Source organism: Camelus ferus, chromosome 10 (genome assembly GCF_009834535.1).
Source record: "Camelus ferus isolate YT-003-E chromosome 10, BCGSAC_Cfer_1.0, whole genome shotgun sequence".
In the NCBI taxonomy this organism is placed as follows: Eukaryota; Metazoa; Chordata; class Mammalia; order Artiodactyla; family Camelidae; genus Camelus; species Camelus ferus.
The window spans coordinates 47331203-47351327 of record NC_045705.1 but is presented as its reverse complement, the minus strand read 5'-3'; the positions used below and the strand labels follow the sequence as shown (position 1 = coordinate 47351327).

The 20125-nt window shown below is 36.1% G+C and overlaps 1 protein-coding gene across 27 annotated transcripts in view; it reads right to left on the bottom strand.

Annotated features, from left to right (window-relative positions):
• The window catches only part of SOX6 (SRY-box transcription factor 6), a 556391-nt gene that overhangs the window by 76852 nt on the left and 459414 nt on the right, over positions 1 to 20125 (bottom strand). For 18 of the 27 annotated variants that reach the window (XM_032488948.1, XM_032488938.1, XM_032488944.1 and 15 more), the window contains 2 exons: positions 6672 to 6821; positions 494 to 719 (listed from right to left, as the gene is read on the bottom strand). In XM_032488948.1, coding sequence (XP_032344839.1) covers positions 494 to 719; positions 6672 to 6821 — 376 coding nt within the window. The remainder of the gene's footprint in view (positions 1 to 493; positions 720 to 6671; positions 6822 to 20125) is intronic. The other 9 variants (XM_032488936.1, XM_032488953.1, XM_032488960.1 and 6 more) reach the window with 3 other exon arrangements.

Sequence of the window (20125 nt, the reverse complement as noted above, 5' to 3'; positions counted from 1 at the left end):
ATTGTGATATATCTTGCTAGATAACGGTTTTATTTCATAAGATGTCATGGAAGTATGTCATTCATTTTTGCTTCATTGCAAAACTAATATGGGATAAGATGGAAAATTCACATATATTTTACTAAGAAAATATAAAATTTCAAAGAAATTTTGGATTTTTGGCAAGCAGCTTTTGGGTCTGGTCCCTTTAGACCCTCAGAGGGTTCACGTCACTCTTGTCTGCCTAGAGTTGCTTCAGTAGCAAAGCACTGGCCAATTAAAGAATTTGCTAAGTCTCTGGTTGCTGGATCTAACTTATCATCATCTGAAGAACCCATCCCAGCAGAATTTGTAATTATGACCTTTTCTAAAAGTTCTAGTCACCCAAGACATTAAATTGGGTTATATTTCAGCAGAAAATACTTTTTTTTACTTTCACTTTTCCCCCCCTCGACTAAGGAACACTTTGGAAACAAGAATCAGTCATCCATAAGCAAGTTTTGCTTTCTTTTACCTAATTCATAAGTCTCTTCCTGGTGTTGACCTTTCCATTTACCTAAAGAGGATCCCCTTCCCAAGCTCCCTCCAATGGGACTGGGGATGCTGCTTTTGTTAGGCAGATTGACAGGGCTGGCTTTGCTGGCTGGGAAGAGGCTCTGGGTGGGAGACGTCGGGGACTTTGCAGGCTCAGCTGCCTTGGGTCGGGATGAGAGGTTCAGCGGCTGTGCTGCTGCTTCATCCTACAAGAGTTTACCATAAATAATTATATTTAAAAAAAGACAAATGAAGCACATTATCACTCAGTAAGCCACAGTTATTTTACACCTCAGAGACAATGCCACATTCTCCTACAATAATAACAAAAGAAGCTAATTATCTACCTCCTTGAAGATTCATCAGAAGGAAACCTCATTAATTTCCCTGTGTTATGCTTCTATTTACATTAACTGTGTAGTTGGATCATTCTTTTTGCCAAATTAAAATCTGAATTAGCTCACATTACAGCTTAATTTCCTAATGTGTTTTCAGGGATCTAAATTAACCTAGGGCATTTACAAAGAATTATTTAAAATTTCAACAGCTCTGTAGTGCTTTTGTGTTCTTCTCTCTGAAAAGTTCCTGGAACTATAAATAGGCTCTGCCGCTAATTTTTTAATATATATTTTAAATCAAACAATTGCAAGTACTTTAAAAATGGAAACACAGAAAGCCTTCTTCTGCTCTCCTGGGCCTTTGCCCAGGGAGCCGCATGCCACAGCATGGCTTCTATGTGGCTTTCTGGGTGTGGGCACTCTTCATGGTCTATATTCTGGTCTCTAGTCATGTTTAAAATTAATTTTTGCAAAGAGCAAGCAGACATTATAATTATGTTTTACATACCATGCTATATGCAATTTATTTTTCATGTCTAAAGTGATGTCTCTTTATATTCTTTGCTACATATATTTACAGAATGTCTATTTTAAGATGCCTGTTCTATACTGAACAGTATTCAAATGTCTGGCTTGTAACTTTGGTTTTACTAGGAGCTTGAAAGCGAAGCTCCTTACCTTTATTTGTTTCATTTATCCTGCCATAAAACACCCTTAACAACATTCCCATCATTCTAGAAATTGAGTTGTAATATGAGCATATTCATTTAAATGTTCAATTTTAAGATCTGCATTATTATGTTTAAAATAAAATTGTCAGCAAATGTTAACTCCTGTTTTGCTTCTGAAAAGGCACAGAGAACTTGCTTTTAATGCCATTGTTTAAAACACACAGTAGCTTAGAAACAGAACTTTCTTCCCATTGGCAAACATGTTTCCTCTCTGGGGCTCAACTCCTTCATCTGTAGGAAAGAGGGCCTGATACTAGCTGATCTTTAAGGTCTTTTCCAGTAAAAATGGTCATTGTGCCAGAAAACACTGCTTAGGAAGGAAGATTAGAAAGAAAAAATGAAAATAACATGCACAGAGGAGCCATTATGTACCAACACCATCCTAGACATTTTCACATATACTACTTCATCTATCAATAACTCTTCGAGGCTGGATGGTATTATTCTAAATTTACAAAGGAAGGAGTAGTCAGAGTGAAAAAATGACTGTCCAAACCCATACATGGAGAGACAAAATTTGATTTATAGCTCATTGGACTCTAAATCCCAGGCCCCTTCTCTACTAAACTAAGGAGAAAATAAGTCATTTTACAATGTAGTAATGCCCTAGGTTTTTTGGTTTGGGGTTTTTTTGTTTGTTTGTTTGTTTGTTTGTTTGTCTTGAAAGGAAATAAATAATCTGGCACATCTATGTTCCAATATACTTTTTGTTTGTTTGTTTGTTTGTTTGTTTTTTGGTGGGGGGAGATAATTAAGTTCAGTTATTTAATTATTTTTTGATGGTGTACTGGGGATTGAACCCAGGACCTTGTGCAAGCTGAGCATGCACTCTACCACTGAGCTGCATCCTCCTCCTTGCGATGTACTTTTATCTCTATCCACATATGATAGGTTCTCAGGAAGATTACTTGTATCCATTATAAATGTCAAAATTATCTGATGTGTTTAATTACAACTTACTTCCCTTTGCTCTGAACTCAAAGGATATTTAGCTAGTTCTTTTACTTATATCTAAATAATAGTGATTTATATGCTAGGCATTTAGTTAGTTTTCTCCATGTTTCTTTTATTTGGGGTTCACTGAACTTCTCAGATATCTGAGTTCAGAATTTTCTTCAAATTCATAAAATTTTCAGCTATTACTTCTTCAAATATATTTTTCTGTCTCTTCTTTCTCTTTCTGGGGCTCTCATTGCATGTATTAGGCCATTTGATATCCCATAGCACTGACAGTCTTTTTCCTATATACTTCATTTTGGATAGTTTCATTATTATGTCATCAAGTTCACTAATCTTTTCTTCTTTAATATCTGATCTGTTAATGATTTAAATAAGTACTAATCCAGTGTACTTTTTTCTCAAACACTGTATTTTTCATCTTTAGATATTCAATTTAGGTTTTCCATGTCTTGCCCCACAATGTTCATGTTTTCCTCTATATTCTTGAATATATGGAGTTCATAACACCTGGTTTTATTCAGTTTTGAATATAGGCATATTTCAGAGATATTATGGGTTTGGTTCCAGACCACTGCAATAAATCAAATATCACAATAAAGCAAGTCACAGGAAATTTTGGTTTCCCAGCACATATAAAAGTTACGTTTATACTATACCGTAGTCTATTAAGTGTGTAATAGTATTATGTCTAAAAAATAATGTGTATACCTTAATTAAAAAATACTTTATTGCTAAAAAGTGCTAACCATCATCTGACTAAGCAGGGTTGCTACAAACCTTCAATTTGTGAAAAATGCAAGAGCTGTGAAGCACAATAAAGTGAAGCTCAATAAAAAAGGCATGACTATTTACTCTAATTTATTATTTATTCTTATAATTCAGTAATTCCCACTTCCACCAACAATGCCACTGAGCACGGGAAGCACGTCCCAACTCCCAGTCAAGTAAATCCCTTTCCTCTATGGCAGACCTGCTATTGTTCTTCACAGCCTGCCAGAAACTTTGTGGGTGTTTTTCAAGGAACAGATATACTTATCTCTTCACTTGGCTATAGCTGAAAGTCTCTTATAAGAACTGTTTTTACTGTCTTGTCTACTAATTTTATCATCTGCATCATTTTGGGATCTATTTCTAATGATTGACTATTCTCCTCATTATTGTTCACATTTTCTTGTTCTATGAAAGCCTGGTAATTATTGAATAGATGCTATACCTTGTGAATTTTACATTGTTGGGTGTCAGAGTTTGTATATTCCTTTAAATATGTGTGGACTTTATTCTGAGACGTGGACAAATTTGATCCCTTGTTGGCTTATGTTCAGGCTTTGTTAGGCAGGTCCAGAACAGCCATTAATCTAGGGATAATCTGGCCCCACTACTGAGGTAATACCTTGCTGGGGACTCTATTTGATGACCATGTGTCAGGAGAGCTTTCCACTCTGGCCAGGGGTCATACAAATCATTCTCAGTCCTTCAAGAACCTTGTCTGCTACATCTGGTAGCATGACCTCAGATGTTTCCTCACATGCATATGCTGATTAAGACTCAGCTAAATACAGGCGAACCTTCTGCAGATTTCCAGCACTCTCTCTGTACAGCTCTCTCCTCTGGTTCTCTGCCTCACAAATTCCATCTCCCTTGGCATCCCTCAACTCTGAACTCTGCCTCTCTACTCAGGAAGCCTGCCAAGCTGCATGTGAGCATCCCTTCCTGCACTTTTGCCTGGTAAGCTGGACCAAGTGTAGTGCTTGCCTCACTTGTTTCTCTTCTGTCATGGATTAATGTCCTATAACCCTATGGGGAATGTTTGAAACTATTGTTTTTTATATTTTCTCTTGAGTTTTAGCTGTTCAAGCAGCGAGAGTAAATTGGATCCCTGTTCCTTCATAATGGTTTAAAGTGGAGATCTTCTAGGTTTCTTTTAGGATCTCAGTATAGGACTAGATACTTCAATCTGAACCAGTACTCCCACCACCTCCATCTTCTTTATTACCATCAGATTATCATCATCGTCGTCAACATCATTGCTATACTAAAATTTATGGAATACTCACTACATGCTAGAGGATGCGTTATCTCATTTAACATCCAAAATAAAACTAATTCCATTTTACAGAGGCAAAAACTAAGGCTGAAAGAAGTTAAGTAACTTGCCCAAGATGATATATCTGGTAAAAGTGATAGAATTGACATTTGAACAGAAACAGCCTGACTTCTGATGTTAACAATTATAGCAAACAAAAATTCTAGGGGAAAGAAAGTACAGAAGATTATCTATTTTTATTTTTGTTACCTTCCGCTAACAGTGCCCTGTGTCACATAGTCATGTTATACACAGAGGGAGAGCAATGACTACAGATAGAAAAAATGAGGTATCTTAGTGACCATAGTTCTTTCAATTAGCAAAATATAAGATTATATTCAAAACTTCTACAATAAGAGGTAGGAGCTATTTTAAAAATTTAAAACATTTGCTTTATGTCTTGGTCTATATAGTTTTATTCACACATACAATAAACAATCTAATAAGTATAATAAATGTTTCCTTTGTTATTAACATAAAATATAGTCAAGTCAAATTACATAGAGAACTCCCTAAGAATTTGCATGTGGTCAACTGAGTAATAAAATTCAGTTGGCCCACAAAGCTGGAATGGTAAAAGCAGATATAAACTTAAATTTAACCAGGGAACACTTTACTCATCCAGTAAAGGCTTGGTTTGGTGCAGTTCCACTTGGCCAACCCACTTATTAAATGACTTTTTCATGTTAAAATAGCTAATACTCAATAACTCAAGTCACTGATGTTTGATATGCTTATACTCAAACAACTATAATTAAACAAAGTGCCTTGGTTTGAGTCGTAGTGTTCTGACTCCTATTCACAAACAGAAACTCTTGGAAAACAAAATAGACAGTCTGTTTCCTTAATAAGTCTGCTATCTTATTAAATGTAAACTACCTATTGTCATATCTCAGTATTTCTAATAACAAATCATAAATGTTCATCTTTGGATGAATAAATCTGTGAAGAATCTAAAGGCAAAGGTAGCATCAAGTTAATCCCTTTGGGTGGGTACAGGCAGAACTATTCCTCTTAATGTGTTTACTTGTTTTATCTTTAGTATTTGGGATCCATACTTTTTAAGGACTTTTCCAAAATCTCAACATTCCTATCTGCAAATTTTAGAAAATAAAATCATTTCAGTAATTTTGAAGCTTTCAGTGCCTTTTTGTTGGCCTGAGATATTTCCCATGTAACAATTCAATAACTGCAAAAATTCTCTGAATGCAGTCCTTTGGGCATATTACAATAATACATCTGGGCTTAACATATCCCTCAAAGTAGGTACGTCAATGATAGAAATCAACTGTTTCTTTGAAGTGTTTGAATTTGTTAATTCAATGTAGGAGACAAAGTTAATCATAAAAACCTATAAGTATCAGTTACAGCACAAAGTTGGAGTAGACTGTCAATTCCCCTCTATCACCGAGTACCTCCTGGCTGACCCATTTTAAGAAACTGAAAATCAGCAAGGAAAAGCCACAACTTGGGAGAGTCTGTTTATCCTATCACTATTATACATGATATCAAACCATGATTAGATACTGGCATCACCCATTCTTCAGAGCCCACACTAACAACTATTTTTGAAGGAGAGACCTTTGTCAACAAACCATATAAAGTCCAGCATTAGGTTCTTTTTGGTCCCTTTTTGTTAATCTAAAGTTTTGAGATTCTCCTTCTCTAGCACTATAAGTTGGCTCCCCACCTGCTTAAAGAACTTAGAGAGACGTGTCACAAGTCTATGACAAAGACTGGTAATAAAACCATGGCCATTCATGCCAATGAACATTAAGAAATAAAAGCCAGAACTGAAAGGGAAAAAACTCTTGAGAAGTCTGCAGATTTAGGTAAAGATCTCACAATATGGCACTATTGTTATCAAAAGGGAAACACCTGTTTCTCAGTGCTCAATCATGAAATTTACCATAAAGAAGAGCATTTTGGGGTTCCTTTATGTTGCTTTGCTTCCCGCTGTTTATTCCCAACACAGCCTGGTTCACCACCTTTCTCGCAAAGCTATTTTCCAAACTGTTTGTTTCCATAATCCTATAAAGCAAATACCTTAACTTGAGTTACAGGGCTGGTCCCTCTCTTTTCATTTTTTATCCCAGTAGGTGAGACTGCCCCTGCTGTGTTTGGTGGCTGTGGAGTTGATGGCATCTTTGCTCCAGGTGACACCTGCATGCTGGCCAGCTGAGCGGCATAGAGCTGCTGCAAAACAGGGAAGACAAACATCATCTCTTTAAATGCAGCTGAAATAGAGTTTCCAAAAAAACTTACCGTATTGTTAGACAACTATTTCTCTGACAGCTTTGCAATTTTTCTTTCACTATTTTTAAAGAGGAAAATAAAATAGAACAAATAGTGTAACAGAAGGAAAGAATACTGGGTGGGAGCCATTGTTCTGTTCTTGGTCCTTCTAGCAATACGTTTATGACCCTAAACAAAGGATTGAATTCCTCTAGAACTCAGTTTCTTCAATTGCACAAAAAGGAATTTGCCTAAATGGTCTCAAAGGTTCTTTCTAGTGCCAAAAATCTTTACAAAAAGTTCTTTGCATGCCAGTATGTCCATCTGTGTAATTTTAATATTCATGAACTGATCTAAACTTTCCTAGGGACATCTGAAGGAACATGGTTCTAATTCAACATTGACCAAGCTTCTCTAGGGATATTGATTCTTCTGGATGATAAGAATGCTATCCCCAAGAGGCCCAATGGCAGTCCCTTCTTCCTCAAGATCTTATTTCTAGGCAGCATATAACATAATCCTAAAGAGAATATAGTCAGATTTGTAGGGGGAAAATCAAGCTTCTTTTTCCTAGCACAGGAAGTTAAACCTTTAACTGTTGATTTATTAGTTTTGGGGTGAAATTGGCAATAAATGAATGTGTTAATCTGCTATGGTTAACCAGAATTCAGATACCTCAATCTTAACACTATTTCATGCTTGAAAATGCCGTTCAAATATTTTCTTTTCTTCTTATCATCAAGATTAAGCCATTACCTTGATAGTCATATTTCTAGCGTAATAAATAGAAAGCTTCCTAGTTCATCAACCACCAAGAAAATAGCTCAAACTTTGCCATATTAGTAGGGAGAAAAAACAGGTGGTTTGTATGTAATTTCCAGCATTACTATCATTCAGATGGACAAATAAAAAAAAATTACAGTAATCAAAAACAGACCTTTCAGCACATGTAATTAAATGAAAGCTTAATAAAGAATAATTTGCAAGCGCCAGATGTGCTTATGTCATGATTGTTGCTTTCTTTGGAACAATTTTTCTAATATAACAAGCCTCTAAAGAAATTAAAGTTTCATAATTCTGTATGTGCAATGACTCAGTGGCAAGAAAAATTCACAAGTAAGAGTCAGTCAAACTGCTAGAACTTCAGGGAAAGAAAGGGCTGTCTTGTTTCCTTTTCACTCTGTGGTATCCTCTTTCTTTAAAATTCAGCCAGGTGTCTTCAAAAAGGTGGGCAAGCGAAACCTCTGAAAACTTTCTGCTTGAACTAAGCCAGTGAGGAAAAGTTCTATACTGAGTGGAGTGGAGATGGTTGAGAAGTGAAAAAGTATTGGCTATGTAGTGGCTGGTATCATGACCAATACACTCTACTACTGAGTATTAACGAGTCATGAAAACTTAGAGAGGTCCACAGATGTCATTTATGCCTTCATCTCACTTCATGATTCACAAGATCAGAAGCAAGTCAATTGTACTCAATCTTGAGTCTTCAGGGAACTCCAACTAGTGAAGAAAAGTAGAAAAACAAATCTTTGGAAACAAATCTACTTCGTAAATGCTGACTAACTTCAGAGATCCTTCACAATAATTGAACAATATAGTTGCCTTTTAGAAATAAAGTAGTGTTAATTATTTCCTCTAAAGCTTCGACAATCATTTATTTTATACCCCTTTCTAGAAAGTTGTACCTCAGAAAAGCAAGACCCCATAAACTCTGAGATTCCTCTGAGTTGTGATTCCTCAGAGTTCCTTGTGAGTTGTGATTACTGATACAGTATAGCTACACGCTATAAAACTTACAGAGCTGGGTAAACTGGACAGTAGGATATCAGATAAGATATAGTAGAATGAGCCTTGAAATGGAAGTCAGAAATTAGAGTCCAGTGTAAAGATAGAAGATGCTCATGAAAATAAAAATTTTCACATTCTAACCAAACATATTATTTTAGATATAAGTATAGAGCTTTTCAGATAGAAGACTTTAGATCTGATTTGGATAAAAGAATGTCATTCATTGAATACACATGGGTTTACAGAAAAATTTCACAAATAGCTCATCTTCTAAGCAAACATTAACTGAAATATTTTCTATATGCCAGGCTCTATGTTAAGAGCTAAGGAGGATTCCAAGTCTTAGAACAAATGCATAGCTCTAGAGATGTAAGATACATATCCTTAACACTTGATGCTTATCACTTTTTCTTAACCTTGTGTTTAGTTATGCACATAAGTCTCATCATGATTGATAGACTGTAAGCTTATTGAAGTCATGATCAACCTAATTATGTTTGAATGCCTGGCATCAAGAATAATGCCTTGCAATAAGAGATAACCAATCAATATTTTCTGAATTAATATGCTATATACAATCACTGGATGTTAGGGAGGACAGATATTCTCTCTATAAATGAGGCAACAGCAGTGGTATATGATTATATTCATTGTAAACCTAATGAATAATTTTACAGTGTTGAGTTTTAACAAAATAAAAGGAAAACAAATTCAGTCCAAATTAAATTACACTGTTTCACAAGAAATTACTCTCTTGAAGTCATTTTTAGAATGTTGACTACATAGCTCCTCAATGACTGCTAGCTACAAACTTGTCTTAAACTTCTCTAACACAGATTGTAGTACTAATTTTTCTTCTCAGCCTAGTTACTTATAAATTTAAAGTTTCTCTAAATGGTACTGCATCTTTTTCTGAAAGAATACAAAGTATTAGTTATTCATATAAATAGCTTTAGGTTAGAAAACTCCTTTGCAAACTAATGGCTTAGGAAGGAAAAAGGTTAAACTCTGATTAACTACTACAAAAGAGTTTACAAAAGTATCATTCCATGTAAGATTCTCAGATCATAGTCCAGTCAAAATGATGATAATAATGAATATCCATTTGTAAACAGTGTTGAGGGTTAAAGAAATCAACAATGTAATAAAGCTTCTAACAGGCTTAGCCAGAATCCTACAAACACTTAAACTTTGGTGAAGACTGTTTTTGTAAACACAGGTTTTTTCACTTCAATTTTGAAAAATGTTCAGTGAGTATTTGGGATACTGAATTATCTTTTTAACCAAAATACATAGAAGACATGCAGTGCATACATGTAAAAATGAGCCTAGCTAAATATTTTTCAAAATTATGAAATCACTCATATTTCATAGGAGCACTTTATGAAATGCTTTTACTATTTTATGATTTAAAGCATTCTACCTTTATTATTAGTTCAGTTTTAATAAAGTATCCAGCATTAAATTTTTGGTAAGCTGAACAATAACATACTTGGTACCTAGAACTGAAAGGGCCTTAACAGATCATTTAATCTAGTCTGACCTCTTCATTCCACTGATGAGCTGAGGTCTAGAGAATAGAAATAGCCTGCCCAAGACCGTATAGTTAGTTACTACTGGTGCTAGAATAAGAACTCTCTAGCCCTCATTCCAACGTTATCATTTAAACTAGAAACGGATATTTGGACCAACCTTTGCACCTTTCAAGCACATTTCCAATATTGATGAATTTGTTAAATGGCAGATTTTATTAAACATGTACTATTAACTAAACACTGTGCTAAATAATGAAGGTGTAACAACATGCAAATCAGAAATAATCCCTGCCTTAATGGAGCTATTAAATAAATGCTTAGACAATAACTATGAATTAAGGTTAGCATAAGTGCTGAGAAAGAAAAATATAGAATGCCAAAAAAGACCATCCAACAAAGGTATTTAACATAGTCTGGAGGATCAGAATAGCTTCTCTAAGGATGTAACACTTTAAGAATTATCCAGGTAGAAAGGTTGACAAAGAACATTCCAAAAAGAAGAAACATCTGTTATTATGGCTCTGAGGTAGAAAAGAAGGCGATGTTTTCAAGTAACTTAGACGAGGCCAACATGGAGGAGGCAAGAGTGGGGAAGGGCCTTATTAGGACACAGTAATAACTTCAAACTTTATCCCAAGAGAGGAGTATCTAGAAAGAGCAATGAACTAAAACTAAGACACAGAGCATCTTTTCTATGCTTTACCACTAACTCATTGACCAATCTTTTAAGTAAATTGGGTTAAGACAGCCCTGTGAAGTTCTCACAAACTCAGAAATATATGCCTCTAATAGTTCGCTGGAGTTCTTGTGTCCTGAAACTAGCCTTTATTTGGATCTTAGTGACACTTAAAAAACTAAGTCTGCTTAGATTCAACACAGAACAGTAGGTCCTACCAACCAAATTCAGCCTTTTGGTGAAATTCTTGAATCTTGGAGTATACACGCTGGCCTATGGCCAGGACCTACGAAATGGATTGTGTCAGAGTCATTTTACAACACTATTGTGTTTGGGATGAAGGGCATGCTTTTCCCCCAGTTTGGCCAAATTTATGTCAAATTATAATGGATGGTGTCACAGTGTATCTAATATTTACCATAACGTGAAATACGTATTTTTTATTCTTGCTTTCTGTGATAAAATCACATAAGATCTCCAAGGGAGAGCACCATAGGGAAAAAAGGTGAAAGGCCTTTTATTCTCATAATCACCTGATTTTCACATAATCACATAACCACTCATCCAGTCATCACCACCATTCATTAATGTGTTAACAAACATTTACTGAGGACCAGCTTAGTTATGTATAGTGCTAGGTATTTTACATTTATTATTTTATTTCACCTTCAAAATAATTTATATAAGATAGGAATTACCTATTTTAGAGTCAATCTCACTTTAAAGCCCATGTGCCTTCTACTTTTATATGTTAAAATTGTTTCAAATAAGCTATACAGTGAATCACAGTGAAATCCATTTCCTGTTCCTAACCACCAGACAAGAATCATTGTCCAAGAAGAGAGATTCTGATATTGCTGCTCTTCTGAACTCTTAAACAGCAAACTGTATTTCCAGATGTCCTACTTTCTTCTAAAATGGCATTTGGCAATCCTCAAATGAAGAAAGAAGAGTTAAGGGTGCTACCAGTAACTTGAAGGAGCAAGAGGCAAAATTTTTAGCTAAACTCCCTTCTCCAACCAATCTTTGAGCCATAATAGAAGACACCTGAAATACCCTAGTGACACACATTTAACAGACTGATAAAATAAAAAGAACTATGCCAAGCATGGGTAGAAATAGGAGAACTTGATAAAAAAGGGAAATTGACAGGGGCTTTAAATTGGCACCAATATGCTCTAGTATATGGAAACAAACGGTAAAAAAGCAGGCACAACTTCACATGCTGAATTCTCTTTGGAGTAAATTCTCCTGTGTTTTGTCATTTCAATTAGAAAGGGCATTTTAAAGTGGCCTGTTGGAATCTGATCCAGAGAGAAAGGAAAAAAAAAAAATTCTCCCTCAAATACAACTTGCCTGTTGCTGGATAATGAAGAAAGGAAGAGAAGAGAAAATGCTATTCTATGAAAAGATTCAATAAGCACTACTGAAAGATTTCAACTCTTACCTTTATAGTTACCTGATTTGCTGTGGTTCCATGTAATGTCTAAGAACCCAGGCCTCTAGCTCAGGTTAACTCAGATTCTGTTCCCTGTGTACCAGACACTCACTACTCTGGACAATAAGGAGATGTTGTAGAAACAAGCAGGGTGGGTGGGGAGGCATCCTTCAGGAAACGTCATTATTTACTTGATGGATGACTGCCTACCACGAGGCCCCAAGCCCGGCTCAGTTCTCCAGGGATATCCTGGGGTTTGTTACCTTCTCAAAACAATGCTGATGACCATGTCTCTGCCTACCAAGCAGGCATGCTATAAAGCTGGGTAAGTTCGGCTGTGAGGCTATGAGAAGGTGGAATGGAGACAGGGGTAATTAAGCAGCCTGATTTAGTGCTTGTTCAGCACAGGGAAGAAAGTGTGTCAGTAACAAGTCATTACCGACTGAAGGAGGGGTGGGGGAGAGAGCTTAAAAATAATTTGAAGGAGATCACAAATACTTTTACTTCTCATAAACCTCCAATGTCAACAAAATGATCCAGGAAATATAGCTGTGGTTTTATAGAAGGAAAGAACTGAAGTCCTTGTTTTCAGCATAGAAGGTACTTGTTTAGTTATACCCTTAATATTTGACACCAAAGAAAATTGACTGTGGGGATAGGAGGTGAGAGAAGGAATCAAGGAAGAACTCTCACTTCTACTCGCCACATATTGGGTTAATTTCCAAGTCAATCTCCTTGCTCCTCCTGCATATTTTTCTATTGCTATATTTTTTTCCTTTCCTATTAACCCCTTTGTCATAATTCTACTCATCTTTTGAGTCTCAACTGAAAATCACTTTCTCTTTAAAGACTTACCTGACCACTGCCTCCTTTGTGCTCCCACTACATCTCCTTCTCTCTCTCTATCCATCTCCCACTTGATGGAATTTATTATTTTCCTGTCTTTCTCTCCCACCAAATTCTGAGCTTCTTAAAGGAAGAATTGAATCTTATTTGTTTTTATGCCCCTACCACCTAACTTAATGCCTGACAATAGGCACTCTGTTAAGACTGACCACTAAAACCCCTTTGTTTACCTTCTTGTTTCTATCTTCCAAAAATTGCTATAATTTCTGCCCACACCCTTTTCTTAGTGTACTTTTCCTCATTCCTCTCCAAAAGGAACCCCAGAGATGGAGATCACTTCTCTTCATTTCTGTCTTCTTGAATCTATAAGCATGTGAATTCACCATTTTATAAGTATGTGAATTCACTGATTTTTTTGCAAAGAAACACCAGATAACACAATGTTATGTAGCAGAATTGTAAACAGTATCTAATCCAATCCCTTTGCTTTCCAGATGCAGAAAACGCAATCCTGGAAAAGGAAGTGATTTGCATAAGCACCCCAACTAGTGAGCAGTGGGCAGAATGGAATCTAGAACCTGAGTTCCCTATTTTCCCCATTTGGTGTTCATAAGGACTCATTTCTCCCCGTGTTCTATTTTCTCGGGAAACTGACTGCAGATAGAATTTGTACATTCTATCAAAGCTTTTAGTTTGGATTACATAAGAGGGATGTTTTCCACCATTCCCGTAAGAGTTAAAGAGATATTCATCCTATATGTATTTAAAAAGTAATCGCTGGGCACCCAAAAATGATTTATGTTGTAGAATTTTATTTTAATATTTGTCTTAAAGTGTACACATTTTAAAATGCAACCACAGTGATTAGGTTAGGGTAATTATAATCATATTAAGGTATCTACATATTTTTTTAAATTAAAGTTTATGCAAACACACATAAAGGACCAAAAATTTGTCTTAGGTGAGAGCAGACCTATTTCAACCCCTTTGAGACTTCTGCCATTTGTCTTACCACAAAAAACCAAAGGAAAAATGGGACAAGCATTGACTGTAAGCCACTGGAGAGCCAGGACCTGTTTAATTCATTTCATTATCCCCTGTAGCCGGCTCAAGAATGTCAAGTAAAGAAAAATGAATTGAAAAAGGACTTTTCCTGGCTAGAGATCCTCTTGCTTATTTTCCCAAGCACTGAGTAGCTTGTTCCTTTGACATAACTCATTGTGCTAATGGGATGGGGGAGTAGGGGGAATATGTCGGGTGTGGAAGAGAGGAGAAGCTATAAAAAAAAAAAAAAAAAGAAAGAAAGAAAGAAAAAAGGATAGGGAAAGAGGCTCAGGTCAAAGGTCCTACCCTTAACAGAGCACCCAGTTATCTGCTATTAAAAAAACAAAACAAAACAGAATTCATTCTGATTGCACCAATTATATTGGAATGCATTCAGACGAGCATTTCCTTATGGAACATAGTTGCACAGTGCAAATAACTAAAATAAACAAAGCCACCCCCAATAATTTTAACAAGAAAACTCAATCTCTCTCTGCTTCTACCAAATATCTTCAGTTTTGGGGTGCTAAATAAAATATGGAAATACATAATGCTTTATTTACAGAAATAGAAGTTCAGTCATTGAAACAATTAGTAATTTGGTTCTTGAAGCAAGATATTCGAAGAGGTGATAATGAGGGTACTTGGAAATAGGCATGATGGGAACGAATTTGACTGTTTTCCTCTGTTTCTAAGAGCTGGGCAGGCAATGCTGAATAGATCCAGCTCTCTGAATGTGCTCCAAGTGGTACAGCTTGCATTTGTAATGCTCCTTTAACTCTCTAGTCACAAAGCCATAGCTCATCAGAGAAGACTTAAACAAGTGCTCTTAACTACCAATAGGATATAAAAACTCATCAAGAAGTCCAGAAGTTAGATTTGAAATCCAAGCATTATTTCCCATAAACTAAGTCATAGGGAATTTTTCAACGTGTGTATATATTTCAGTGCATGTGCTGAGTTCAATAAAACACCATTAGTAAATGAATATACAATAGGTTCCCAATATTTAAAGGTATTGTTTGTTTGTAACCAAAAGGTGACTTTCAGTTCAAGTTCATTCGAAAATTATTTATTGAGTAGCTACTACTGGCCAGGCACTATTTGGGAAAACAGAAGTGATCAGTGACTTTGGGGAAGGGAGTCAGGAGAAGACAAAACACAGATATGTAACTCTGGTGGTGATGTGCCATGAAACGTAAAGTGACTGGATATATTAATACTACAAGGGAGGAGAAGTTTTAAATATAGAAAAGGTCAAAAAAATAAAAGAAGGGGACATTTGAGTAGAGACCCAAAAGAAGTGAGGGAGTAAACCAGGTTATTATGGGGACAGCATTCCAGGCAGAGGCAAAGGATAGGTACAAGTCCTAGGGCCAAAGGTGTGCTTGTGCTTAGAATGTTTGAGAAACAGCAAGAAGGCCAGTGTGGCTGCAGCTGAGTCAGCTGGACAAAGGGTAAGAGGTCAGGTGCCAATAAGAGAGCAAGAGGGTCAGACCATGCAGACCTTGTGCACTGTCAGACAGACTTTGTATTCCATGCTAAGTTTCTGGGTTTCTAGGAAACACCATTACAACAACATGGCAGACCTGGAAATCCCTCAGCAGTACCCACAGGAAAGTCTGGAGATGTGCCAGGGCTGCCTTGCCATGGCCCATGATGACTGCCAAGAAACCAGATGCTATTGCTTGAAAAATATCCTACAACTGCCTAGCTTCTGTGTCTTTCGATTTCCATCCATAATGAAGCCTCCAAAACAACACAGGATGATGACAAATATGGGTAAGTATGCAATGAAAAAAAGTTTTTAAATTGTTAAAAATACATTCGGGAAAAATGCATGAGTATAATATTCTCTAGATGCTATTTTTTCCTTTTAATCAATTGATAGAACAAATATCTCTGGCTGGAAATGTGTTTATTACATAAAAATGTTTTTACTGTTTTAAATTGAACTTGGTTTTTAATCTCTCAGGAGCCTTCAGAAGATGGAACACAAGAATTATGCTAATGAACAAAATTTCATACCTATGATGAAGTGTACAGATTTGTTGAACAAAAATCTCATATTAATATTGACATGAAATGTGCATTTGTAATAAATATCGAGAGAGATAAGGATGTATTTTGAACTTACTTTTAAGTGATCAAGCAAACTAGGCAAGAAATAAGGCAAAGTATCCTATTCTTCCCTTCCTCTGATATTTTCTTCTGCATTTTTTTAATCAAATAAATGTTTTACCCTGTTTCAGAGCCCCCTCCACTAACTGTCATTTTCAAACTGCAAATTATTAGTATTGCCAATTGGACAACTTCAGCATATTTTGCAGTATGTAAATATGCCATCTGTATCCTACAGTAATACCCATGGCTTACTCCCTAATTAGCAGAAAGGAATGATACCTTATACATAGCAACCATAGTAAAATTATTCAAATCATGTGTAATAAACATACAATGTGCTTTATTGTCACTAGATATGATCTGATTCATATACCAACAATCCACCTTAAAAAATCATTATAGCAGATGAAGCAGGCAATGGTTAATATAAAGGACTGAAGAAGAAACTTAGAAAAATACGCCTTGTATGTTGCTATCAGAGGCAGGATAGCACAATGGTTAAGAATGCACACTCTTCAGTCAGGACCTACTAATTATGTGATCTCAGGCACATTATTTAATCTCTCAGGGCCTTAAATTTCCACATCTTTAAAATAGAGAAATAATAGTACCTACTCCAAAAGATTCATTGTATGGAGTAAATGAGTTAATGCACATAACATACTTAGAATAGGAGTACACCATAAAGACATTGTAGGCTCTTAAATTCTTATTGGTATAGTCTCTTTAATAGATACCACTCCAGAGATCTTACTGAGAAAAACATTTGGCATTTTTATTCAATTTAGCAAAAATGTATTAGGAATACAAAGATGAATAAGATAGGCTGTCTATCAGGAGCTCACAGCAAGAAAAGATGAGAGGGAGAATGACACAATATGATAAATGGTATAATGGAACCATTTACAAATTACTACTGAAACACCATTATTGAGAACAATTAGGGTTTTTTTCTCCTAGATTTATTGAGATATAATTGGTAAATAACGTTGTGTAAGTTTAATGTGTACATACAATAATTTAATATGTGTATCTCTTATGAAATAATTACCACAATAAGCTTATTTAACACATCCAGCACAATTAGTTTTGACTGAGGACAATTAGGTACATTTTGCTTATAGCAAAGCCCAAAAAAGAGATCTATGTTAGCTAAATGTTTAAAAATAATCCTATAAAATTAATTAACAACAACTACAAACATCCTGAGAAGAATGGGGAGGGTTTAGATTAACAGAATTTCTTTTCTGCTTGTGGTAACGTCTCCCCGTCACAGCCCATTCCTTTAGGCTAGTACGCAAAGACTGTGCTCCACAGAATTAAGATGTTCACACTAAGGGCCAATGAAGCTTTGAGAAAGCCTTAAGATTTATAGAATGTACCACTTCACTGGAAAAAGGGAAACCTCCCTTGGCTATTCATTTAGGGAATAGGAACTTTGTTCTTGTTTTCATTGTCCATTGTTGGACAGAGAAAACGCTTTAAGCATTCAAAGTCCTAATTTGCAGGAGGGTGTCAGAATCTCAGTATCTCCTCTAAGCCTACTGTAACACCTCTAGAAAACCCTCGTTACATGATGTAAAATCACAGCTTTAGTTTGTTAAGAGGGCGTAATTCTGAGCGGACCATGGAATATTTATGTCTCTATGCAGCTCTTTGAAGGAATAATCTTATGTTTTTGTGCCTGTCGTGGGTCAGAGGTTCAAATCAGCACTTCTTTCTGTCACTCCTTATATGTTTTACTATAATTTACAGCTCAGCAAGAGGACTCATAAAACAAAAGTGTCTATTTTATTTCAGCAACTAATTCAAGTTAATCAAAGATTTCCAGCCAAACAACCCAGCATGAAACTCTGCATGGAAAATATGAGGAAAACAAAGCATTTTGTCAAATAACACATCTCATGATGTAAACACATATGTCTCTTAAAGGAAATTTTATCGTTTCCACATTATCGGCATACAAAAGGAGCATTCTTGTCGCAGACCTGGTGCGACTGTGGAGTCATCGTCATTGGAAACAAGAGCCTGATTAGGTTCCCACACAGATATGAATAGACTTTCCTCTTTTAGAGAAATAGCTGCTTTTATTCCTTTTTAAAACAGACTGGTAATTGTCACCCTAAAAACACTGAATTGTACTAGGGCAACATTTGTTTCTGCTCTTTTTTCCCATCTTTTTAGAATCAGCCAATAACATTACTATCCCTTCTGGTTGGTCCTCTTCTGGAAACTCTGAGTTAATCCACAGCTGTGTGAATGTGAAAAAGGGACACAGCAGGCTAAGTCTGTTGGGTCTCTTGTCTGCTAATAAAGTGCACAGTCTGCAGGACAGATGTTAAGAGGATCTGTTGAATAAGTCAGTGGCAGAGATCCTGACCTCTGCCAAGGAACATTTTATTATTCCAGAAAGGGGCGTAATTTCAAGGCATTAACAATTAGAAGAACCATAGCTTTTCTTTATAGATTTTTACTCCTTGCTTCATCGTTTGGTTGAAATATCAGTATGAAGGCCCCTTCACTGAGAAGCAATGTGCTAACTGTGATTGAGTTTAGTACAAACTGCAGATTACAAGATTTCCCCAAATCCCAGGGAAATGGTTGGACCTTGGCTTTGCTTCAATCTTAAACAGTTTTGTTTATTTTGCGTGTATCATTACACTATTTGTACAGTTTCACTTGCCACAGGGTACCATTGTACTAAAGGGACCATGAATCTTAACAAACATAGTTCCCTAACTATTAAATCTGGTGTAAGGGGAAATGTAAACTAGAGATCAAATTAATAGAGGAATATCACATCATGAAGTTGTTCACTATACCTTATACCACTTTACCATTTATGGTGTGAATAAAATCATGTCTACCACATGCATTGCAAATTCCCCAGTGTGGTGTAAAAGGCACTTTGTGATCTGACCCCTCGCTTACCTTTCCAATCTCACCTCCTATTGCTCTCACATGCTCAGCCTGTGCCAGACTGTTCGTTGTTTTCCGAATGTGCCATGCTGTCTATCGCTTCTACACCTACAGGCAGACTGCTCTTCATCTGGAGTGCTTTTACTCGCCTCTGTATCTCTGCCACTCTGAATCCCTCCCCCATAAACCTAGTGTATTTCCTCTCTCCTTTCAAGATTCAACTTTAACATCAGCTCATCCATGAAGATTGCCAATACTTCTGCAGGCAGACCTTAACACTTCCTCCTCCCATAGCATTTTTATTCTGGAAACACATATATTTTAACAATTTATCACACTGTTACTGGATTGTGGGCCTTCTGAGGACAGGGATCAAGTTCTACCCATCTTAGTATCCCCCAAACAGAGCACAGTGCTTACTACACATCAGGCACTTAATAAACATTTGGGAAATTAATGTCTAAGTGAACTGAATAATTAATCCTTTTTCATGTCACTATAAATTTGTATTTTGGCCTTGTCACTACTACCAGTACTGTTACAGAGTCTTATACTTTAATATGCCTTGTTTTTTTTAAAAGGATAACCTTCATTAGGTTGGTACATTCCATTGCAAAAAAAAAAATCTCTACAAAAACTCATCACCACCCACCCCCACCTAGAATAAGTGGAAGCAAAATATATACTAACATCTTGGCCATATGTTTAAATTCAGTTCAATTCATCCAAACTTTATTTACAATAAGTCATAAAATTTTGTTCTCCACACTGTTGCCTCACAATTCTACACATCCTAACCCAGGCCACTTACAGGCTATGTGGCTCTGGTCAAATTAATCCATGTCTCTAGGCCTCAGCCTCTTCAACTGTAAAACCAAAAGATTCACAAAAAAAA